General features: G+C 37.5%; 1 protein-coding gene across 3 annotated transcripts in view; it reads left to right on the forward strand.

Annotated features, from left to right (window-relative positions):
- Nucleotides 1-18,570, forward strand: part of PRKG1 (protein kinase cGMP-dependent 1) — a 1,083,951-nt gene that overhangs the window by 1,044,694 nt on the left and 20,687 nt on the right. For 2 of the 3 annotated variants that reach the window (XM_070432782.1, XM_070432781.1), the window contains exons 10-12: nucleotides 1,910-2,006; nucleotides 15,688-15,827; nucleotides 16,681-16,770. In XM_070432782.1, the coding sequence (XP_070288883.1) occupies nucleotides 1,910-2,006; nucleotides 15,688-15,827; nucleotides 16,681-16,770 (327 nt within the window). Of the gene's footprint in view, nucleotides 1-1,654; nucleotides 1,809-1,909; nucleotides 2,007-15,687; nucleotides 15,828-16,680; nucleotides 16,771-18,570 lie in introns of those variants that run through there. The other variant, XM_070432783.1, reaches the window with a different exon arrangement.

The raw sequence follows: 18,570 nt of genomic DNA on the forward strand, positions 1-18,570 counted from the left end.
AGTGATTTCTAAAATATGCTCAGGTAGTTCTGATGTGCAACACAAGGCTGAAGTTCACTTAAGTAGAGATCTGTCCATCCTAATTTCACAGATCCCAGATGTAAGAATTTGGGAGCTATAAGTAATAACATTTATATATATATATATATATATATATATATATATATATATATATATATATTAGTATATATACTAAGATATATATTAGTATCAAAGTAGTCTGAGTTTATCCTCTTAATAGCTGAGATTCTAAATCCAGCAAATGCATAGGATATTATTAAAAATGATCTCATTGATTTTCTAGACCATTAACAAATGCTGGACCACATACAAACTATCATGGGTTCTGATCCCAACAGATGTCCTTTCTAAACACCTGTTGGAGTGAACTCTGCCATTGGCCCTTTAAATGGGATGGAGTTTTAATTTTCCAAAAGTAGTGATGCAGTTGGCATGCTAGAAATGCACATTTGCTGCCTGTGTTCCATTCTAGTAAACAATCTCCTGAATTACTATGTTGATCTCTTGATTGTGTATTGAGAGATGTCTACAAATACCATTAGGATTGACCGGTAGTCTTGTTTATAAGGCTGTGTTAGAGGGAGTTGATTTCACATAATTAGCCAATAATGAAAAACAATGCTTTTTTTACCTTCTCATGATCTATCAAGAATTGACTTACTAAAAACTAGAACTGTAGTTGTAAACTGGAGAATGTTGAAAGCTCACCTAGAAAGCTGTTTCACGTTTCTCCCAAGTGGAGAGTCTAAATTTGTGCTTAGTTATAATGGAATCGGTAAAATGTTCTGCAGCTTCACTCCAGACATGCCCGTGGATGGTTCTATCCAAAAACTGGCATAAACAAGCTGTGTCAGTATCTTTATCTCTAGCGAGTTCATCGTGTCTATCTATGGTGCAATACTGAATCAGGTACCGCCTGGCTGAAGGTCATGGGTTACACATAGCTATTCAAATACTTTATTTTCGGGACAGCTGGATCACTCCCTGACCTGACTTTCATGAGTGGGAGGATCATCTTCATCGTTTTGCCTTCCTGCCCTTTCTAAAAATAGTAAGGCCTTTAACAAGGAGATATTTTAAGCAGCTCATATTCACTTGTCTCATCAGGAGATGCTTATTTTGCATCTGACACACTCACATGTGTCAGATTTGCATGTGTGCATCGTTAGACCTTGGGAGCCCCGTCCATGCTCTTCCCATCACTCATATAAGAAACTTGCACACATAAAGGCTCTGGGATTACCAGCTGAGAGTCAGTGGGTAAACATAAACGAAGGGAAGACACTTTTTAGGAATGCGAATATGCTGCTGAGACCATCCATTGCAGGCCTTTGCACATCAGCCCTCAGCTTTTCGGATCTGTTTTCGTAAGACCTGGCTGGGATTTCACTTCAGAGACCTCAATGATCTTGCTGCTTTTAGCAAATATTTATAGGAGCCACTGCCAGCCTGTGGATAAGGGAAACTAATGAGAAACTGCCTTCCAAAATCTGAACAGCAAAACCAAAACCAAGCAAATCCAAAAAATCCCAAACAGAACCACAAAAGAACAACTCAGACAATCCGTGCTCACAAGAAGACGCGGAGAAAAAGACCAAGATGTAACATTGCTTTGATAACTGGATTTATCAGTCACAGGACGGGCATGCAGTGGGTACTGTGTATTTTTCTCCTTTGAAAAATAAAACAAACACAAGTGCAAATCTATGTTTTGCTGCACCAGTGGGACCAAAACAGTATGAGTGTGAGAAAACACAGACTCTAAAAGCAAGATGGAATGTAAGCAGGTAAAGCCTGTTCCACAGTCTTGTCATTCCACTACAGTTGTGCGTGGTACTCGTGTTTGCACCTCTAAGAGATTTCCATTTTTTCGCATCAAAAAATCCAGATACGAAGCCGAGGCTGCTTTCTTCGCCAACCTGAAGCTGTCTGATTTCAACATCATCGACACCCTTGGCGTTGGAGGTTTCGGACGAGTAGAACTGGTAGGTCATTGTTCTGTGAATGCCTTTGAAAGCCTGTCTCTTCCTTCTCTACTTCTCTGTAATAAGATTTCTCTCTTTTCCTCTCTCCTCTTTAATTGCTATGGTTCCTAACTTGGTACCAAAGAATTTTACATCAGCACATCGGGAGTTTGCAAAGTGGGCTATATTAGGTAGTCAATAAACTAAAAAGACAATGAATACAAATTTACTTTTTAGAAAACCACCTTAGAGGAAGTGAAATGTGAAGACATTTACATGATGAGGAGTCACAAAGTGCTTCTTATCCAGCTGATATTCTATGGTCTTTATTTGCTTCCACAGTTCTGAGCAGTGCTTACTATTTTAATTATGTTCTCTATCCATAATCACAATAATTAAAATGTAAGTTTAAGTATATATAAAGAGAAATTATATATATATATGTATATGTATATTGAGTAATCCTTACTACTGCTTTAAAAAAAAGTCAAGTAAATGCTGTTAAAGTAGTAATTCTGTGATTCTCGAGTTTCGAGCACTTATACATATCTAACCTTATTTGGTAATATGGTTTGAATATTTTATACAATTTATTTCACACACATATACAGCTAAGTTTTCATGAAGGTGATGAAGACATTTGGATACAAGTTTATACATTAAACACATTGCATGCATGTGATATAAAGCAAATGAAAGCATGCTCTATCATGCTTTTGTTTGAAATAAAATTTAAAAGTGACATTGCAACAAAAAATTTTGTAAATTCATCCTGGTTAATGTATTGCTGCATTTCACCCCTGTGGGAAAGAAGCCTATCTGAGCACAGAGATTAAGTTCTACCTCTCTGCTGACATGGAGGAGCCCCTGATATCAGACGCCAGTACAGTATGTTAGGAACTCCCTGCGACTGCGTAGTAAACAGTTACTGTTGCCACCAGGGGACCGGAGAAATCCCCTTCCATGACAGTATATTCGATCCAGCGCTATTTTTGCTATTTGTCCAGTTGAGCTACAATTGGGACTTCTGACTCTGACAGGCAGTAAGATGTTATTTACTTAAAGATTAGACACGAAAGTTTTTGAGCCACAGCGTGTTTCACTAAATTTGTATTATGTCTCCCTTAACACGGAGGTATTTTAGTAATACTACATCTGACTTGACTTCTGCCTTCTGAGGGAGCCTCTGAGGATCTAAGCATTTTTAGTTCTAGGAGTAAAAATCAAGTTAGGGCCCAGAGAAACCTCTTGCTTTTCTGAATCTGGCCAGTTCATGTAGTCCTAGATTTATTTGTAAAGAACCATTAGTTGTGTTCATCTAGCAAGTGAAGATTTATTAACAGTGTTACACATGAATAGCTCTGCACGTGGGATGGAGGGACATTGAACAGGACAGAGGGAGGAAAGAGCCCCTTGCCATGAAGAGTGTAGTGTCTAGTGAGTTTATTGACATAGTTGTATGTGTCTAACCCCCTCTCTGAATGAAGCGGTATATAAAGGACAGAATTTCCTAGAGACCGAGTTTGTGACTGTTATAGTTTCTTAAATATTTTTTAAACACTATGGAGAATAAAATTGCTGTTTTAGTTGACAATCAAACAAACAAACAAACACAACATTGCAACTTTGTGGAGTCCTACAGGGTTGTGAACCTTCAAGTTACCAGTGAGATATTTTATGAAATGCAATGTAGGAATTTTTTGCAATATTGAAAGTTATTCATAGACACTGAGACCACTTCAAGCTGGACAATTAAATGCCAAGCAGATAATGTAAAACTTCCGGAAAATTCACTTAAAAATATCTGAGGTGGCACAAGCAACTAAAGACATAATTAGGGAAGGTTCAATGTGGACATTCAAAAAAATAATGCAATTCAAAAAGAATGTGTGTGTGTGTGTGTGTGTTTTGTGGTTGTGTGTGTCTGAGTACCTATATACTTATGCATCATCTCCATCAAGGAGAGATAGTCAACAGTAGTTCAGCCTAATTTTCTTCTCAAAGGTATTATATTTTACTTTTACAGGGATGTTCTAGACTAATGAAGGCCATAACCTCAGGAATTAATGTGCGCAAAACTTTAGATACAATGAAAAAATCCACACATAATGGGTCATTAGGGCAAAAGGCACATGTCCTTAACCTCAGAAGTGATGTCATCTTATATAATCTTGCATTTCCCAAAACTCACCATGGGATACTCATAATACGCAGATTTTCTTCACTGCTCTATGTGGATTAGCCTTTTAACTGATTACTATTACACTAGAATCCAATGCTCACGGTCTTTACCACTTACTGCCAGATATGTTCATCTCATTTTGCATAATGACATAGCCTTCAGAGACTTCTTAGCATTTCTTATCATTGATGTCAACTTAAATGAACTCTGATGCAGGAGTATTGCTACATGGTTTATTGCCAATTTCTAGAGATAGGAACATAATTCTGGTACATACTTAAGTATTTGTTCAATTTGTTAAGAAGCTTAAAGTAAGCGTCTATGCCCATGGGAATTCTGCTCTTAAGCTATTCAGGCTATTTCATAAATACGTTAAGAATAACCAATTGTAACTAGTTTAATGTCAGACATGTCCTGTTCACAATGCCTTTTAAGTCATCTGTACTGCTTTCTTTCCTGCTTTTTGGCATATCCCATATTTTCTGCCCATGTTTCTTATTTTGAAGAATGGACTTAATTCATTCAGCACTATCTGTTTTTAAACTGTCTTTCAGAAAGCCACATTTTATTTATAATAATATTTTTAGGAAAAGAATTCAGCTCTCTTTTTATATATGATTTACTAATTAAAGTAGAGACATCTAGGCAAGCCTCTTAATTTCTAAGGTGTGACTAAAATATGAAGCTTGACTCAACAAATCACAAGGAAACATCAGCCCCGTTGCTCTATGGTCACATTCCTCATTTACTCGACTTTTGCTCTTGTTAGAGAGGAGCTTGCTTTTCAAATAGATTTTCACGCCTCAAACTTTTTCATCTGGCAATGTTATGTGCTGATTTTATTAAATGTCAGATATTAAATCTATTTATCCAGCAATCCACTACCTCCTATACCAGAACAACATACTTGGACAAAATATAGGAACAAAGATATGGAAGATATAATTACTGTCTTCTTGGATTATATCCTTTCTCCATCATTTTTATATGCTTATGTAGTGAGCTCTCTGCTGTAATCTATAAAATTTAATCCGAAATTGCACTACCTCTATGGACTTGCCATCTATTGGAAGGGGCACTTACGTAAACTAACAAGTAAACTCATGATCAGAGTCTGAGAAGTACGTGCTCAGGCCACCAGGGAACTATGTTTCTTCAAAGAGGTGGCATTTCTAGGATAGAGGGAGTGTTGAGTCATTGACATAAAAAAAAGAAACATTATGATAGACTCATAAAATGAAACTACTGCAGGATAATTTATTAAGAAACTGATACTAACAATGTTTATTAATAAGTTGGTATTACTTCCTAACTAAAATAAGCCTTTCATTTGAACACTGCTTTATAATCTTCAAATTGTTTTCATACCCAGTATATGATTTTGCCTTGATAGCTATCTTGGGAGGAAAACATGGGGCATGATCCACATTTTACAGGAAAAAAAATCAAGAATAAAACATAGAAGTGACCTAAGAACATGCAGTCATTGAAAGATCTGTTGTGATTGCCCAGAACTACTAATTAGATAGATAGATAGATAGATAGATAGATAGATAGATCTCAAAGAGGAAGGGAGAAGGAAAGAGAGATAAAAACATTAATGATAAGAGAGAATCATTGATCGGCTGCCTCCTCCATGCCCCCTACTGGGGATTGAGTCCTCAACCCAGGCTTGTGCCCTGACCAGGAATCGAACCATGACCTCCTGTTCATAAGTCCATGCTCAATCACTGAGCCATGCTGGCTGAGCTGATTTTTTAGTGAAAAGCTTTTTCTATTATCTGGCTTCTAAAATGATTTAGATCCTTACCTCCAACAGCCACCCCTGAAGTAAATGTTACTTAACTGTCACATGTACACTTCTGTTTAAAAAAAATCTTCTAGAATTCAAGAACCTGCAATAGACATAAACCTAGAATTAAATACTATAGTTGTGTTATTCATCTTTGCTTCTGTCAAACATTCAGAGGCTTTTCCTTCCCTGAATCTTTTGCTGCTCCTATTGGTTGTAAAATGTCTGTGGAGCAAAAAAAAATCAGATAGTGTAATGTGGTGCTTAAAAGCTAGAGCACTGGACGGAGACTTCTGGATTCAGCCCTACCAGCTGTGTCATTTACTGAAACCTTCTGAGTCTTAGTTTCCTCATCTCTAAAATGAGGGTTACATAGGATATGGATCCCACAAGATTGCAAAGAGAATATGAATTAAAGCCCCCCAAATGGTACCTCACATGTCATAGGTCAGTATGTATTGCCAATGTTCCTATAATAATTATTAATATTAAAATATGCCAATGACAGCTATCTTTATTATTTCCAGCTATTGCCGTAGAAAGGGAAGGGAATGGAATACTTATGCTCTTTTTTTCTCCCATTTCCAGGCTAAGCCCTGACTATAAGCATTTCTCCAACATAAGAAAGAATGACCTTCGGTGATAGCTTGTATGAAATTCCCCCAACCACTAAAACTCCTTTATTTCTGATCTGTCATGAGTGGAGATGGGAAGCAGTTTTCAATTTTCCTCACACTGAACCTTTGTGTACCTGAAATAGTCTGCTCTTATCTGTCCATTTCTCTCCTAAATTGTAAAGCCCCATATCTTAACCTCTCAATGAGAAATCATTTTCGGGTGCAAACTACTGAATCATATCCAGTTTTCCCCACAGCCCTCTGAAACCTCTCATTCCTTCTGAGCCACAGTCCTAGGGTCAGATTGCCCAGGAGGGGGCAATGTGCAGGTTGCAAGAAGCCTGCCACACTCAGGCAACCACATTTATTTAACAGGGTCCACTCCACTCCCGTGGTATTTTTGCCAACTTTCTGGAAACGGTCCATCACGGGCAAGCAGGCCTGGAGAGCTATGTAAACCAATTGGGGGGAAAAAAAAAGGAACCTAAGAGATGATTAAGCAAGAAATTAAGTGATAAACCCTTTGCTCAATCAACAGAGTTTTATTTTATGATCATGAAAAGCGGGCAGCTTAACTCCAAAGCGAAACCCCACATAACACAAAAACATTTCAAGAGCTTCTTACTGCCAAGCCACACGGCAATGAAATAGAATAGCTCAGGGACCGCCGGGCAGCCTTGCTATTGGTTTTCCACGGTGATGCTGGCTGCAGAGGGTGCCTGGGGGAAACCCTGCTGCCCTAAGGCCTTGGGTCCTCTGTGCCCAAAGTGAATAAGGACTCGACAGTGGTTGAAAACACAAAGTTTGTCTCAATGTAACACAGCCTTTGTCTAGGTGTACCCCACTGGGTTTATTACTAAATAGGCCCTCCTCATTTTATGTTTACTCTTCAAAAGAATTAAAACTGACGCACATGATTAACTGTGATGAATAGTCCTGATTGCTAAAAGAAATACATTAGATAGCTGATGAAAATCTAATCCAAAAAGTGGTCATTGAGCAGAATAGGTGCAGTCCCAATAGAATGGGACTCCTAAAACATCTAACCACAGGACAGTTTCTAAGCTGCAACCACAGGTAGTAAAGTCAATCTCTACTTTGACATATGCTAATAAAGTAAGATATGCCTCAATTCATCTTGTTACAGTAGACTATATTCTTTGTACAATGATAGTTTTAAAAATTTGACTACACGAGGATGCCAAATAGAACAGCCACTTTCTTACACATCTTTTGCTGTTATACACATTTTATATACCAGCTATCTTTTAAAATGAATACTTTTCATTAAAAGTGTTTGAAATCAGTGTCCTACAGTTAACTAAAACAATTCCTCCTCCAAACCTCCATGTTATTCTAGAAAGATCAATGTAAATCTAGAAGTCACTAGACATGTCTTCCCAAGGCTTCAGTAGCTGGCGATAAAACACTTCATCCAAAAGTTAACACTTGGTCATAGTTGCCTATTTGGTTTCTGTGACATAAATTTGATTTTTTTAAAACCAAGTGAATTTATGGGCACATCACATTCAGCAACATTTCATTATTAAGAAATTCCCTAAATATATCTTGTGGGATATAGAAACATCAGCTATGATTTCTGCCCTCAAAGGATGTCTGTCTTCTCTTAATTAAGAAGATAGAATCAACATATATGAAAAATAGTAAATGAAACTCATTAGTATTATAGTAAATTCTAAATTATGCAGATAGATTCTCAGTATTTCAAAAAACAGAGAGAGTATTTGGAGTTGATAGAATAGAGAAGACCCTGAGAAGACGCAGGACTCAAGCCAGGTTTAGAGAATAGGTTAGGTTAGGATTTAAGTAAACAGATGGGGAAAGGCCATTCCAGGCAAAGTTTACAACACAGAAGGCCACGTGTTTTCACAGGCAGCCAAAGCAGGTGGCCTGACTAGAGTAGAAGTTGTGTGGGGGAGCAGTGAGAAATATTATTAGATAGCAATTCACAGAGTATAACTGTATTATATTCTTAAAGGAGATTAGACTTTAAAGTAGCAGGCACTTGGGGGTATTAGATCAAGTGATGAAAGCATATAAACACAGATTCAGCTCTAAACTTCCATCCATGAAATAAAAGAATCCACTGTAAGGTGACTAGACAGGCTATTTTTAGGTGGCGCTGATCCCAGAGATAAACATCATAATTTCTCTTCTGAATAGGGCAGTTTACTTTGTGCCCAGATGTAGTCCATGTCCCTGAAAAATTTAGATAAACGCTTTCAAAGAGAGATCCCTTCCATGAGAAGGAAAAACAGTCCCTTGTTAGTAATGTTGGAAATAGCCGTGTGCTTTTAAATAAAATGACTTTGCTTTCTGGAAATAAATATAGAAAAGTTCATTCTGTATGTTTCAGGGTAGCTTATCAAATGTATACATTTCATTTATCTCTAAGTCATACTCTGTTCCTCATATTATTACCCCCCTTTGCCATGGACATAAACCACATAGCATTTAGCATGAACACTGAGCTGTGAGATCAGGAGATGTGGGCCAGATAGAGGAAAAGAAAATGTGTGATGGTGTTGTGCAGTGCAGAGATAACATTTTGGACAGCTAGTGAGAAGAGAAATTTTAACAACTGATTGAAAATGGGGGTAAGAGATCAACCAAAGGGCTTGTATGCATGCATATGAGCAAAACCAATGGACACAGACAGTAGGAGAGTGAGGGCGTGTGCTTGGGGGAGAGGGTGGCAGGGGGAGGTCAATGGGGAAAAAAAGACTCATGTAGTACTTTAAACAATAAAGAATTTAAAAAAAAAACAGGAGTCTTCCTAAGATTATAGTTATGCTTGCCTAAAATTTATAGTACCCAGAGAAAAGTAATTATCATATAAGAATTAACAACTTTTTTGGTAGGGAATGTTGAGGAATAAAATTCAAGACTAATTTATAGAATAGAAGCTTTCTGTGCACTTTAAAAAATTCACTTTCTTTCATGAGTATAGTAAGTCAGGTCCTCCTGATAATGTCATATCCAAAGAATTATTTGAGTCATAGTAATAACATTCCTTTTTCATTCTCTGTGAAATTATAACTTCCTTAAATTTAGACAGATTTTTTTCCTATACCTTCTTCTTCATTCAGACATTGTACATATTATTTTACAAGTATCTTCTTAATTAGCATTCCCCCATATTTTAGATGTCATAATAATAAGATAATTCTTGTGTAGCACTTTTACACTTGATCTTAGCCAAAAGGCCGAGAAGCGATAGCACTTTTTAAAATATATATATTTTTAATTGATTTCAGAGAGGAAGTGTGAGAGAGAGAGAAACATCAATGATGAGAATCATTGATCGGCTGCCTCCTGCATGCCCCCTACTGGGAATTGAGCCAGCACCTCGTGCGCATGCCCTTGACTGAAATTGAAAGGACCTATCAGTTCACTGGCCAAAGTTCCATCCACTGAGCCAAACCGGCTAGAGCTCCAGTGTAGCACTTTTAAATTTTCAAACTATTTTCACATACACTATCTGATTTGATTTTACACTCTGTAAGATCTGTGTATATACCATAAGGTGGTTTTATTTCTATTTTATAAGTGAGGAATATGAGGATCAAGAAGATCACATAAACTTGCATATGATTGTAATATGTACATTATTAAAATACTATAAGGCATTGCTCAGTAAATACCTATTATTTTGACTAGATAATTTAAAAGAATTTTGTGGTAATTATGTACATTTTGCTTAAATCGACCCATGATCCACTCTTTTTAGGAAATGAGGACCTTTCTTTTATTTAGAAATTTGAATTAATAATAATAAGATAATTTTTAATAAAAATATTAGTAGTTCATAGAAACTAGTGTAAAAATGAAATATAGTCTTGATTAATTAAGAAAATTTTATTGAAGGGGTAAAGATAAGCATAGAAGGAAAGGCTTTTTGGGCATTTAATTCTTTAGAGTGTAAATTTTAAAAAATCTATGAAAACTAGAACTAGAAAAATATCAGTATACATATTTTCTGGCATTTTTCTCTTTTTAAAATTCTTTAAAAGCTTTGTTGAGGTATAATTTACATACCATAAAATTGTTCAACCATCACCACAGTCCAGTTTTAGAACATTTTTCTCTCCTATAATAACCCCTGGGCCTATTTGCAAATACTTTCCATTCCCACCCCCACTTCAGGCAACTACTAACTTATTTGCTATCTCTAAAGATTAGCCCTTTCTGGTTCATATTTTCTTATGCTAAAACCTTGTTTTACACTAAATGTTTTTAATTTTGACATGTATAATTGTAAATCTAGTTCAATGTGGATCCATGGGTTTAATGTATAGCAGCTGCAAGCCTTTCCTTCCTCTAGAATTTTATGGCTACTTTATACCTTGCTTCAGCATTGTTGCTGCTACAGAACTGATCCAGTGATGTTTTTTCTGAACGTGGAGTTTAAGGGCAGTATCTTATAGGACTGAACAGAGTTGTCTGGCAATAGAGGAATATTGGGAAATGATGCAGACAAAACATCCTAGAGCTTATGCATGAGTAGAAAATCTGAGAGTTAGTTTACTGGTTTACTTGGTTGTGAAAGTTTTATTATGAGCCCTTTGCCTAATACGGTGAATCTGATTAAGAACTATAACCAGAGTGGAGAGAAGCACACTCCGGCAATTTGGCATAGCTCATCTGAGAGTTGAACATTTTTCAGTGATCTTGAGGCAGCTGTCAGTTTATCAGGGGATGATTTGTCATGAACATGTTCCTTGGACTTTATTCAGAGAATCAGCTTCCGCATAACAGACCAACTTTGTTGAGTTAGCTCCCACCAGTGGTCCTCGGTGCTCTGACTTCCCTGTTAGGTGCTGGGATTCTGTGAGTCTGTGGCATTCTAGTTTAAAACGGAAGTAGACATTCTGACTAAGTGCTATGCCTTAAGGAACTAGTGAGGGCTTTGCAAGTGCAAACAGTGGTTCTGATTCTAGGGCTGCCTGCACTCAAGCAAAGATGAAACAGAAAGCCTTAGTAGATAGGCTGTAGGTTTCTGTAAACTGTTTGTAATTAATTCATATTTATTGAATTGGCAACCAATAAGACTGACTCCCAAAGATCTCTGTAGCTTCTACCTACTTCCCATTGGCAGCAGCCATCTGCCCCCAATCATCTGTTATCACTCTCTTCTCTCTCCCCTACTCCCCCCATCCACCCTTGGCTTCTCCTTGTAGGATTTAAGCACCAACGTGCCCAGGTCTCTGATAACATATTGAGGTCTCTGTAAGTGCCTAGGAAAATGAAAGCGAGGTTTTGGCTGGTTTCTCAAACTATATGTCTAGCATGAGTGAAGCTTAAAGGTAATGATACATGATTCAGCTTTTCCCACAGAGTCTATGAGTTAGCCAATTCCATTGAACTCTCATTTGTACAGCATCAATCACTATGCTTTATTCAGCTGATGGGCAGTAGCACATAATGGAAATAGCTTGGGCCAAAAAGATCCAGTTCTGCCCCTTGATCGCTTTCTGGCCTGGGGCCATATATTATCCTTTCTGGTGATCCTTAATTTGCTCCTCTGAAAAATGCGATGATAATTGTATCTTCAAAGGGTTGCCAGGAAGATTAAGTAAGAAAACTTACACTATACTGCTCGTGACACCTAAATAAGATCATTGCAAACATTAGCTGCTGTTGTTATTGATTATGAAGCATTTGTAAAAACACAACAAAACCTCCCTTCTGCTGTTGAAAGTTGACGTTAGGACTAAATGAAATAATGTTTACGGACGTGCCCAGCAGTTTATGGTTAATGAAGGTTTTTTCCCTCTTTCTCTCTGACTTCCTCTTGATGACTTCACTTATGTCCCTAAATTCTTCCCAATATAAAGTTCAAAACTATTTAGGAAATAGCAAAGTAGGTAAAATTTTTAACCTAATATCCTGGCTAGAGTGACATAAACATATGGGTGTAGTTAAAACAGCAATACGCTGTTTATTATAAAGAAATGATAAATATACTTGGAATTATAGAATTTATTAATTAAAGATGACTAGAGAGTTGTGAAGGCTAGAAAAAGAGTCTAAAGAGATGGCCATATTCCCAAGAGCTAACCCAGGAGCTAGTCGGCAGTCAAGTGGACACTATCCTAGATATGATTGTATTAAATCTAGAATACTTATAATTGAGAATATCACATGTTAGTCATTCAAGGAAGACAAAGTTAAAACATCTTATAGAATTGGAAAATTCAGGGCTAATCATATAAATCTTTTGTCATGTATATTTCCTGTTGGGCATTAAATCTTTTCTTCCCTTCTGATGCATAACTGAGGGTACTTTTGGAAAGAAGAAAGATACCAAATATTACATGCTTGTCATCGCAGCTTCCCTGGTTTTTCTCCTGTTAAGTGTGGAGCTTAGATGCTGTGATGGCTTTGCCAGTGATAAATAATCCTGGTTTATTTCATGCTTTCCTTGATTCGCTTAGTCAACAAATATTTCATGAGCATTTACTCTCTGTCAGGCAGAGTAAATAAAAAGAATCATCAATCTCAGGTTGCTTTCACACTTGTAAGAGGAGAAAAATACTAAATAAGTAAGTAACTAAATGATTGAGTGCATTAGCTTGTGATGAGAGCTATAGAGAACACTAAAGGGAGAAGGGGGTGGTTCTACTTTTACGTAGACTTGTGTGAAGAGAGACTCTAATTAGGAAACATTTGAGCAAAGAACTCAGGGAACTGAGAGGCTGACTCTTGGGGATGTCTGTGAAGAATATTCAGGCACAAGCAAATAGCCTGGGCCAAGAGCTGCCCCGAAAGCTTGTTTGGTATATACTCAAGGACCAGCAAGGTGGCCATTGTGACTGACAGAGAAGTGAGGCTTGTGAGTAGCAGGGGTCCAGGTGGTGTAGGACCTTATAGGCCTTTGTGACAGTTTTGTCTTTGCCACGAGTGAGATCTGAAGCCACTGGAGGGTTTTGAGCAAAGGAGTCATGACTTGATCTGGCTTTGTTTTAAAGAGAAGAGAGATAATCAAGGAATGCCCATTTGGGGGCACTTTCCAATTTAAGGTTACAATAACTCTGTAAGAGACAGCAAGACCTTAATTGAAGTCAGGATTGAAGTCCAGACCTGTGACCCTAAAGGCTGAATTCTTTTCTCCCACCCAGTGCACAGTGAAAATGTGTTATAACTAAAGAGAATATTTTTACACTCGATGTGTGAAGTACACAAGAGTATTCAGTCATTTAACTAAGACTCTAAAGAGAAATATAATTTTGTTTCTTCTCTAAATTCGAGTAACACAGCTCATTTTTCATGCCATTGTTCCTATCTGCCCAGATTTTAGAAGCAGGTTTTCACATTTTGTGCTCTACTATGTACTACAATGGAATTCATTTGTCTCACACTAATCGGTCCTTTTAAAGAGTTTCACAGATGGAGTAGAGTGTCTTTGGCTTAAGGCATTTTCAATTATCCATTCTCCCCCTCTAGCCTGTCATAGAAATTCAGTAATGCTGGCAGCAAACTGTGGCCCATTTATTTGAAGTGCCCTCATATTCTCTTCTAAGGAACTTGCCACATTAATTCGATTTGTACATGTGTATTTGAAGAAGGCTCTTAAGAACTTTGCTATCCCTGCAGATGAAGCCTAAACAATTCACGACTAAAGAGGGGACTGTGATATTTCAGCTGAAAATACGATATAGCTTGTCATGTTATTTCCTCAAGGCTTTCATTATTACCGAATAATGTGGGCCGTTTGGCATTATCTTGAGGATTCTGTTGAGGGAGAGCCCTAGATGATAACACTTTAAAATTGCTATTAAGTGATTACTTCTACTATCTCACATTTTCATTACCAGCCACCTTGTTAAATTTTTATGTAAAACAATAAACACAGATCACCAGCCTGCCTGAGGACTCAAGAGCCCCAGGGAGCCATGTGGGGATGCAACAGAGGCAGGAAGGCCTTGGGGACATCAAGGCACAGCTTAGGTCTCCCAGTTAGTACACCTAAGGAGTAAGGATTGAGGTCCAAGAGGATTAAAGCTATCATGCATATCTGAGAAGAAAAAGTTTTCAATATCTCTTGAAATATTTTTTAATCAATTTCCCTAGATGTGTCCTAATAGGAAAGCATCTAATTAGTTGTAAATTTTTAATCCTTTTTATTGAATTTACTGGGGTGATTCTGGTTAACAAAATTATCCAGATTTCAGGTGCACAATTCCATAACACATCAGAAATCAGGTATGAGATTATAAAAGAATTCCTTTAGACCCAGGATATTTAATATACGATTAGAATTACTAACGTTCAGAGTACAGCCTCTTTTCAGTAGCCCATCATTGCAAGGAAGGTAGAAATACTGTTGTGGAACACGTTCTCCAAAGGTTTTGAAATCAATAACCGTATTCTATTGTTATTAAAATGATAGTGCTAAATCATCTCTTTCCTCTGCTCCAAAATATGCTAATAGGTCTAACTTATCTCTAGATACCAGAATTTCTTTCCTTTCTATTACTAAATCCTTGAGAAAAGGCCATCTTGGGGGGGAAAATAAAGCTTATGTTTGAAAAAAATTATTTTTTTAATCTCTTAAAAAACATCTTGCTACACTTTTCTTCTCCTCCTTGTAACTGGAAAAACGGGCAAACTGGGAGGTTAAAAAAGAAGAAATAGAAGTATATACTTTTACAACTTGAGAAGTGTTGTGGACAGGACTAAAGAGACAGAACATAAAGGCCCATATGATCCTACCTTTGCCACACTCACTTGCAGTAAAATTGGAGAAGATGGGTTTCTACTGTTTTGATTGAAGGAGAAAAACTATCAAGTATACTCAGGCATATTAAATGAGATGAGAGTCAAGTATATTTCCCTTCTAATTCAAGTGGGCACAAAATTATTTGGGAATGCAGTGAAATTAAAATTCATCTGATCTAGTGCGATGAGACTGGACAATAGTTGTGAGTCTGGATGTTAAACCCAGCTCCAGCAAGGATTTACTGTGTGATTCAGGTGGTGGTTGGGTGTCACTTCAGTGCTCCATGCACCTGTTAATTTGGGATTGAGAATGAACTCAGTGTATTAACACTATAGTCATTTTCTGACTTCCTTCCACCTCTCTTTAAGGTCCAGTTGAAAAGTGAAGAATCCAAAACCTTTGCAATGAAGATTCTCAAGAAACGCCACATTGTGGATACAAGACAACAGGAGCACATCCGCTCCGAGAAGCAGATCATGCAGGGGGCTCACTCTGACTTCATAGTGAGGTGAGGATCCTGCCCCAGGGACTACAGCCCCAACTCCAAGTGCAAATCAACCGCAAAACCCCTGCCACTTACATGCACCACCACACATTTCATTCACACACAGAATCATTTTAAATCTGATTTTAAGAAAGATTTTGGAAAGAAGTTGACTATCTTTTTTTTCCCCCAAGAGAATCAGATTCTGGGAAAAGAACATGCTTTTCCCAAAGGGAAAATCAGAGTGTCTAACATTTCTTTTTTATCCTCTCTTTTACTCCAAAACTCTGCATAGACTTTATCAGACTATTTTATCTTTAAGTATTTGAGCATTTTAAATATTTTCTAAAAATGCAATGACTACTCAACCTAAGCACTAATAAGAGAATAATGGGGAGTTTCTTTAAATGCAGAAGCTTTTCTAATTAATTTGCCTGTGGCATTTGCTGAAAACAGATTACAACATGAATATATTAAGGGAACAGCACACAAATTTCATACCTTATATTTGTAAAACATAACCTACTTTACCTCTATGTACAGCATATTTATAACCACTAAATATTGCTCAAGAGTTCATGCTTGAAACATCAACCAAATTGTAATTAGAGGAATACTAAGAAGGCCTCTGTGTCCATAATGACGGATCAATACATTTCAGAGGAGAGACTAGCCCCCGACGACAGTGTGTGAGTCTTAGTCAGGAGCCATTACCTCCTGTTTCTTATTTGCAAATTCAGATCTCTCTCATCTTTTTAATAAAATTTCAAGCTTGGCAAAGCAAGAATAAGACTGTAATCATGGCACTCAAAACATTTACATGCTTCTCAAAGGCAATAATGTTTGTAACCTTTGTTTTCTTGTTTGCAATTCACAGACTATACAGAACATTTAAGGACAGCAAATATTTGTATATGTTGATGGAAGCTTGTCTAGGTGGAGAGCTGTGGACCATTCTCAGGGATAGGTAGGAGCTTTAAGAAATTTCTATCATGTCTTTGACAATGTAGTTGACTATGATGGTCTAAAAAGAGTCAATTATTATGAAGTATAAAAGTCATATTTACATTTTACATGTGCTTATCTATCAAAAGGTAATGTAAATATGGAGCACAACCTACCACGCACATATAATTCACTATAACTATGAAACTCACTGTTTCAGATTTATAACTAATAATATATGATTAGACCATGACCACAATAAGAATGGCACCTACTCGCCCTAGCTGGTTTGGCTCAGTGGATAGGTTGTCGGCCTGCGGACTGAAGGGTCCCAGGTTCAATTCCGGTCAAGGGCAAGTGCCTGGGTTGCCAAATTGATCTCCAGTAGGGGTCCTGCAGAAGTCAGCAATCAATGATTCTCTCTTATCATTGATGTTTCTATCTCTCTCTCTCCCTTCCTCTCTGAACTCAATAAAGATATATTTTAAAAAAGGATGGCACCTAGTGAGGTATGTATAAAGAAAGTTGTATGTATCAGACAACTATATACCTAGAATTTAACTCATTGCTTGTAACATGAGGAGAAAGAGCAACTGTACAGTTGCAACCTGAGTTGCAACCTGGATTCACTATCAGATCTTTGCTCCATTCCTTCTCCAGATGGGCTATCTTTCCTGACACTGGAAATTTTTGCCAAAGTAACTTTTTCCTCTAACTTTACATTACTCCTTGGTTTCAAAATTAATAAAAGTTTCCAGCCATCCCTTTCAGGCCTTAGCTGGTCTTGGGAAAAAGAAAATCAATCCATTTATAAGCAGTATTTCATGTACACAGTCTCATTTAGAGTTACTTCTTTTTGTCCTTTCAGGGAAAGTAAAGTTGGTCTAGTTGGTGCTTATTTGTTTCTTTTAATTATGCAAAATTAATTTTCCATCTCATATTTGCACAATTAGCAAACAGTCTCCTTTAAAAATACATTCTATAAAATGTCTCAGGGGATTATTACCTACCCTAAATGTTTATTTAAAAGAAAGACCACAATTTCTTCCTATAAATGATCATTTGATCATTTTCTATTTATGATCTAATAACATTTAAAACTCATCCTTGTTCCTTTCAACATTCAGCTTTAGACATTTTTTTCTCTTTGTTATAGTCTCCTCTCTCCCACTCTTTCTGAAACCATAGCCTTGATGTTCCCAGAATGCCACCTTATTTTTTGACAACTTGTTACTTTGTAGATATCCCAGAATAGAACAAGTGCTTCTTTGCAAGATACTGATTTAAAGTCTCATTCCTAATTGTATTATGGTATCTAACTTAAGGTAAATACAAGCATACAAGAGAATATATCGCTTTGGCATTGAGGATTGAGGTCCAAGAGAATCAAAGCTATGGTGTTGGCACCCTCCTTTTGTAGTGGTTTTGATTGCGGTTGACGTATCACTGGGGAATTGATTCTCAGGCTGACTGTGAGGACCGGCCGTTACTGCAGAGGACAGGCTGTTGTGCAGGAGCTGACCCCATGGAGCAAGAGGTGTCTGAGGGAGGCTCCGGTGCCAGCCTGGTCTACACTTTGGGTTTGTCATTTGTGGAGCTGGTGAGGCGGAGCTCTGGTGTGTTCTGAAGCTGGCCACCAGGGGTAGGGGTTCTGGAGGTTCTCCAGTGCAGGCCAAAGTCAGCTGCTGCTTGTGCCCAGCCTGAGGCCACCCAGTGGAAGCTGCTAAGTGATCTATGGTTGGTTGCTGCTGGTGCTCGGCTTGGAGGCACCTGGGGAAAGCTATGCTGTGAACCGAGGCTGGTTGCCACTAGTACCGGGCTT

Source organism: Myotis yumanensis, unplaced genomic scaffold, assembly GCF_028538775.1.
Source record: "Myotis yumanensis isolate MYYU_CA2020_CCGP unplaced genomic scaffold, mMyoYum1.0.hap1 SCAF_13, whole genome shotgun sequence".
Classification (NCBI taxonomy): Eukaryota; Metazoa; Chordata; class Mammalia; order Chiroptera; family Vespertilionidae; genus Myotis; species Myotis yumanensis.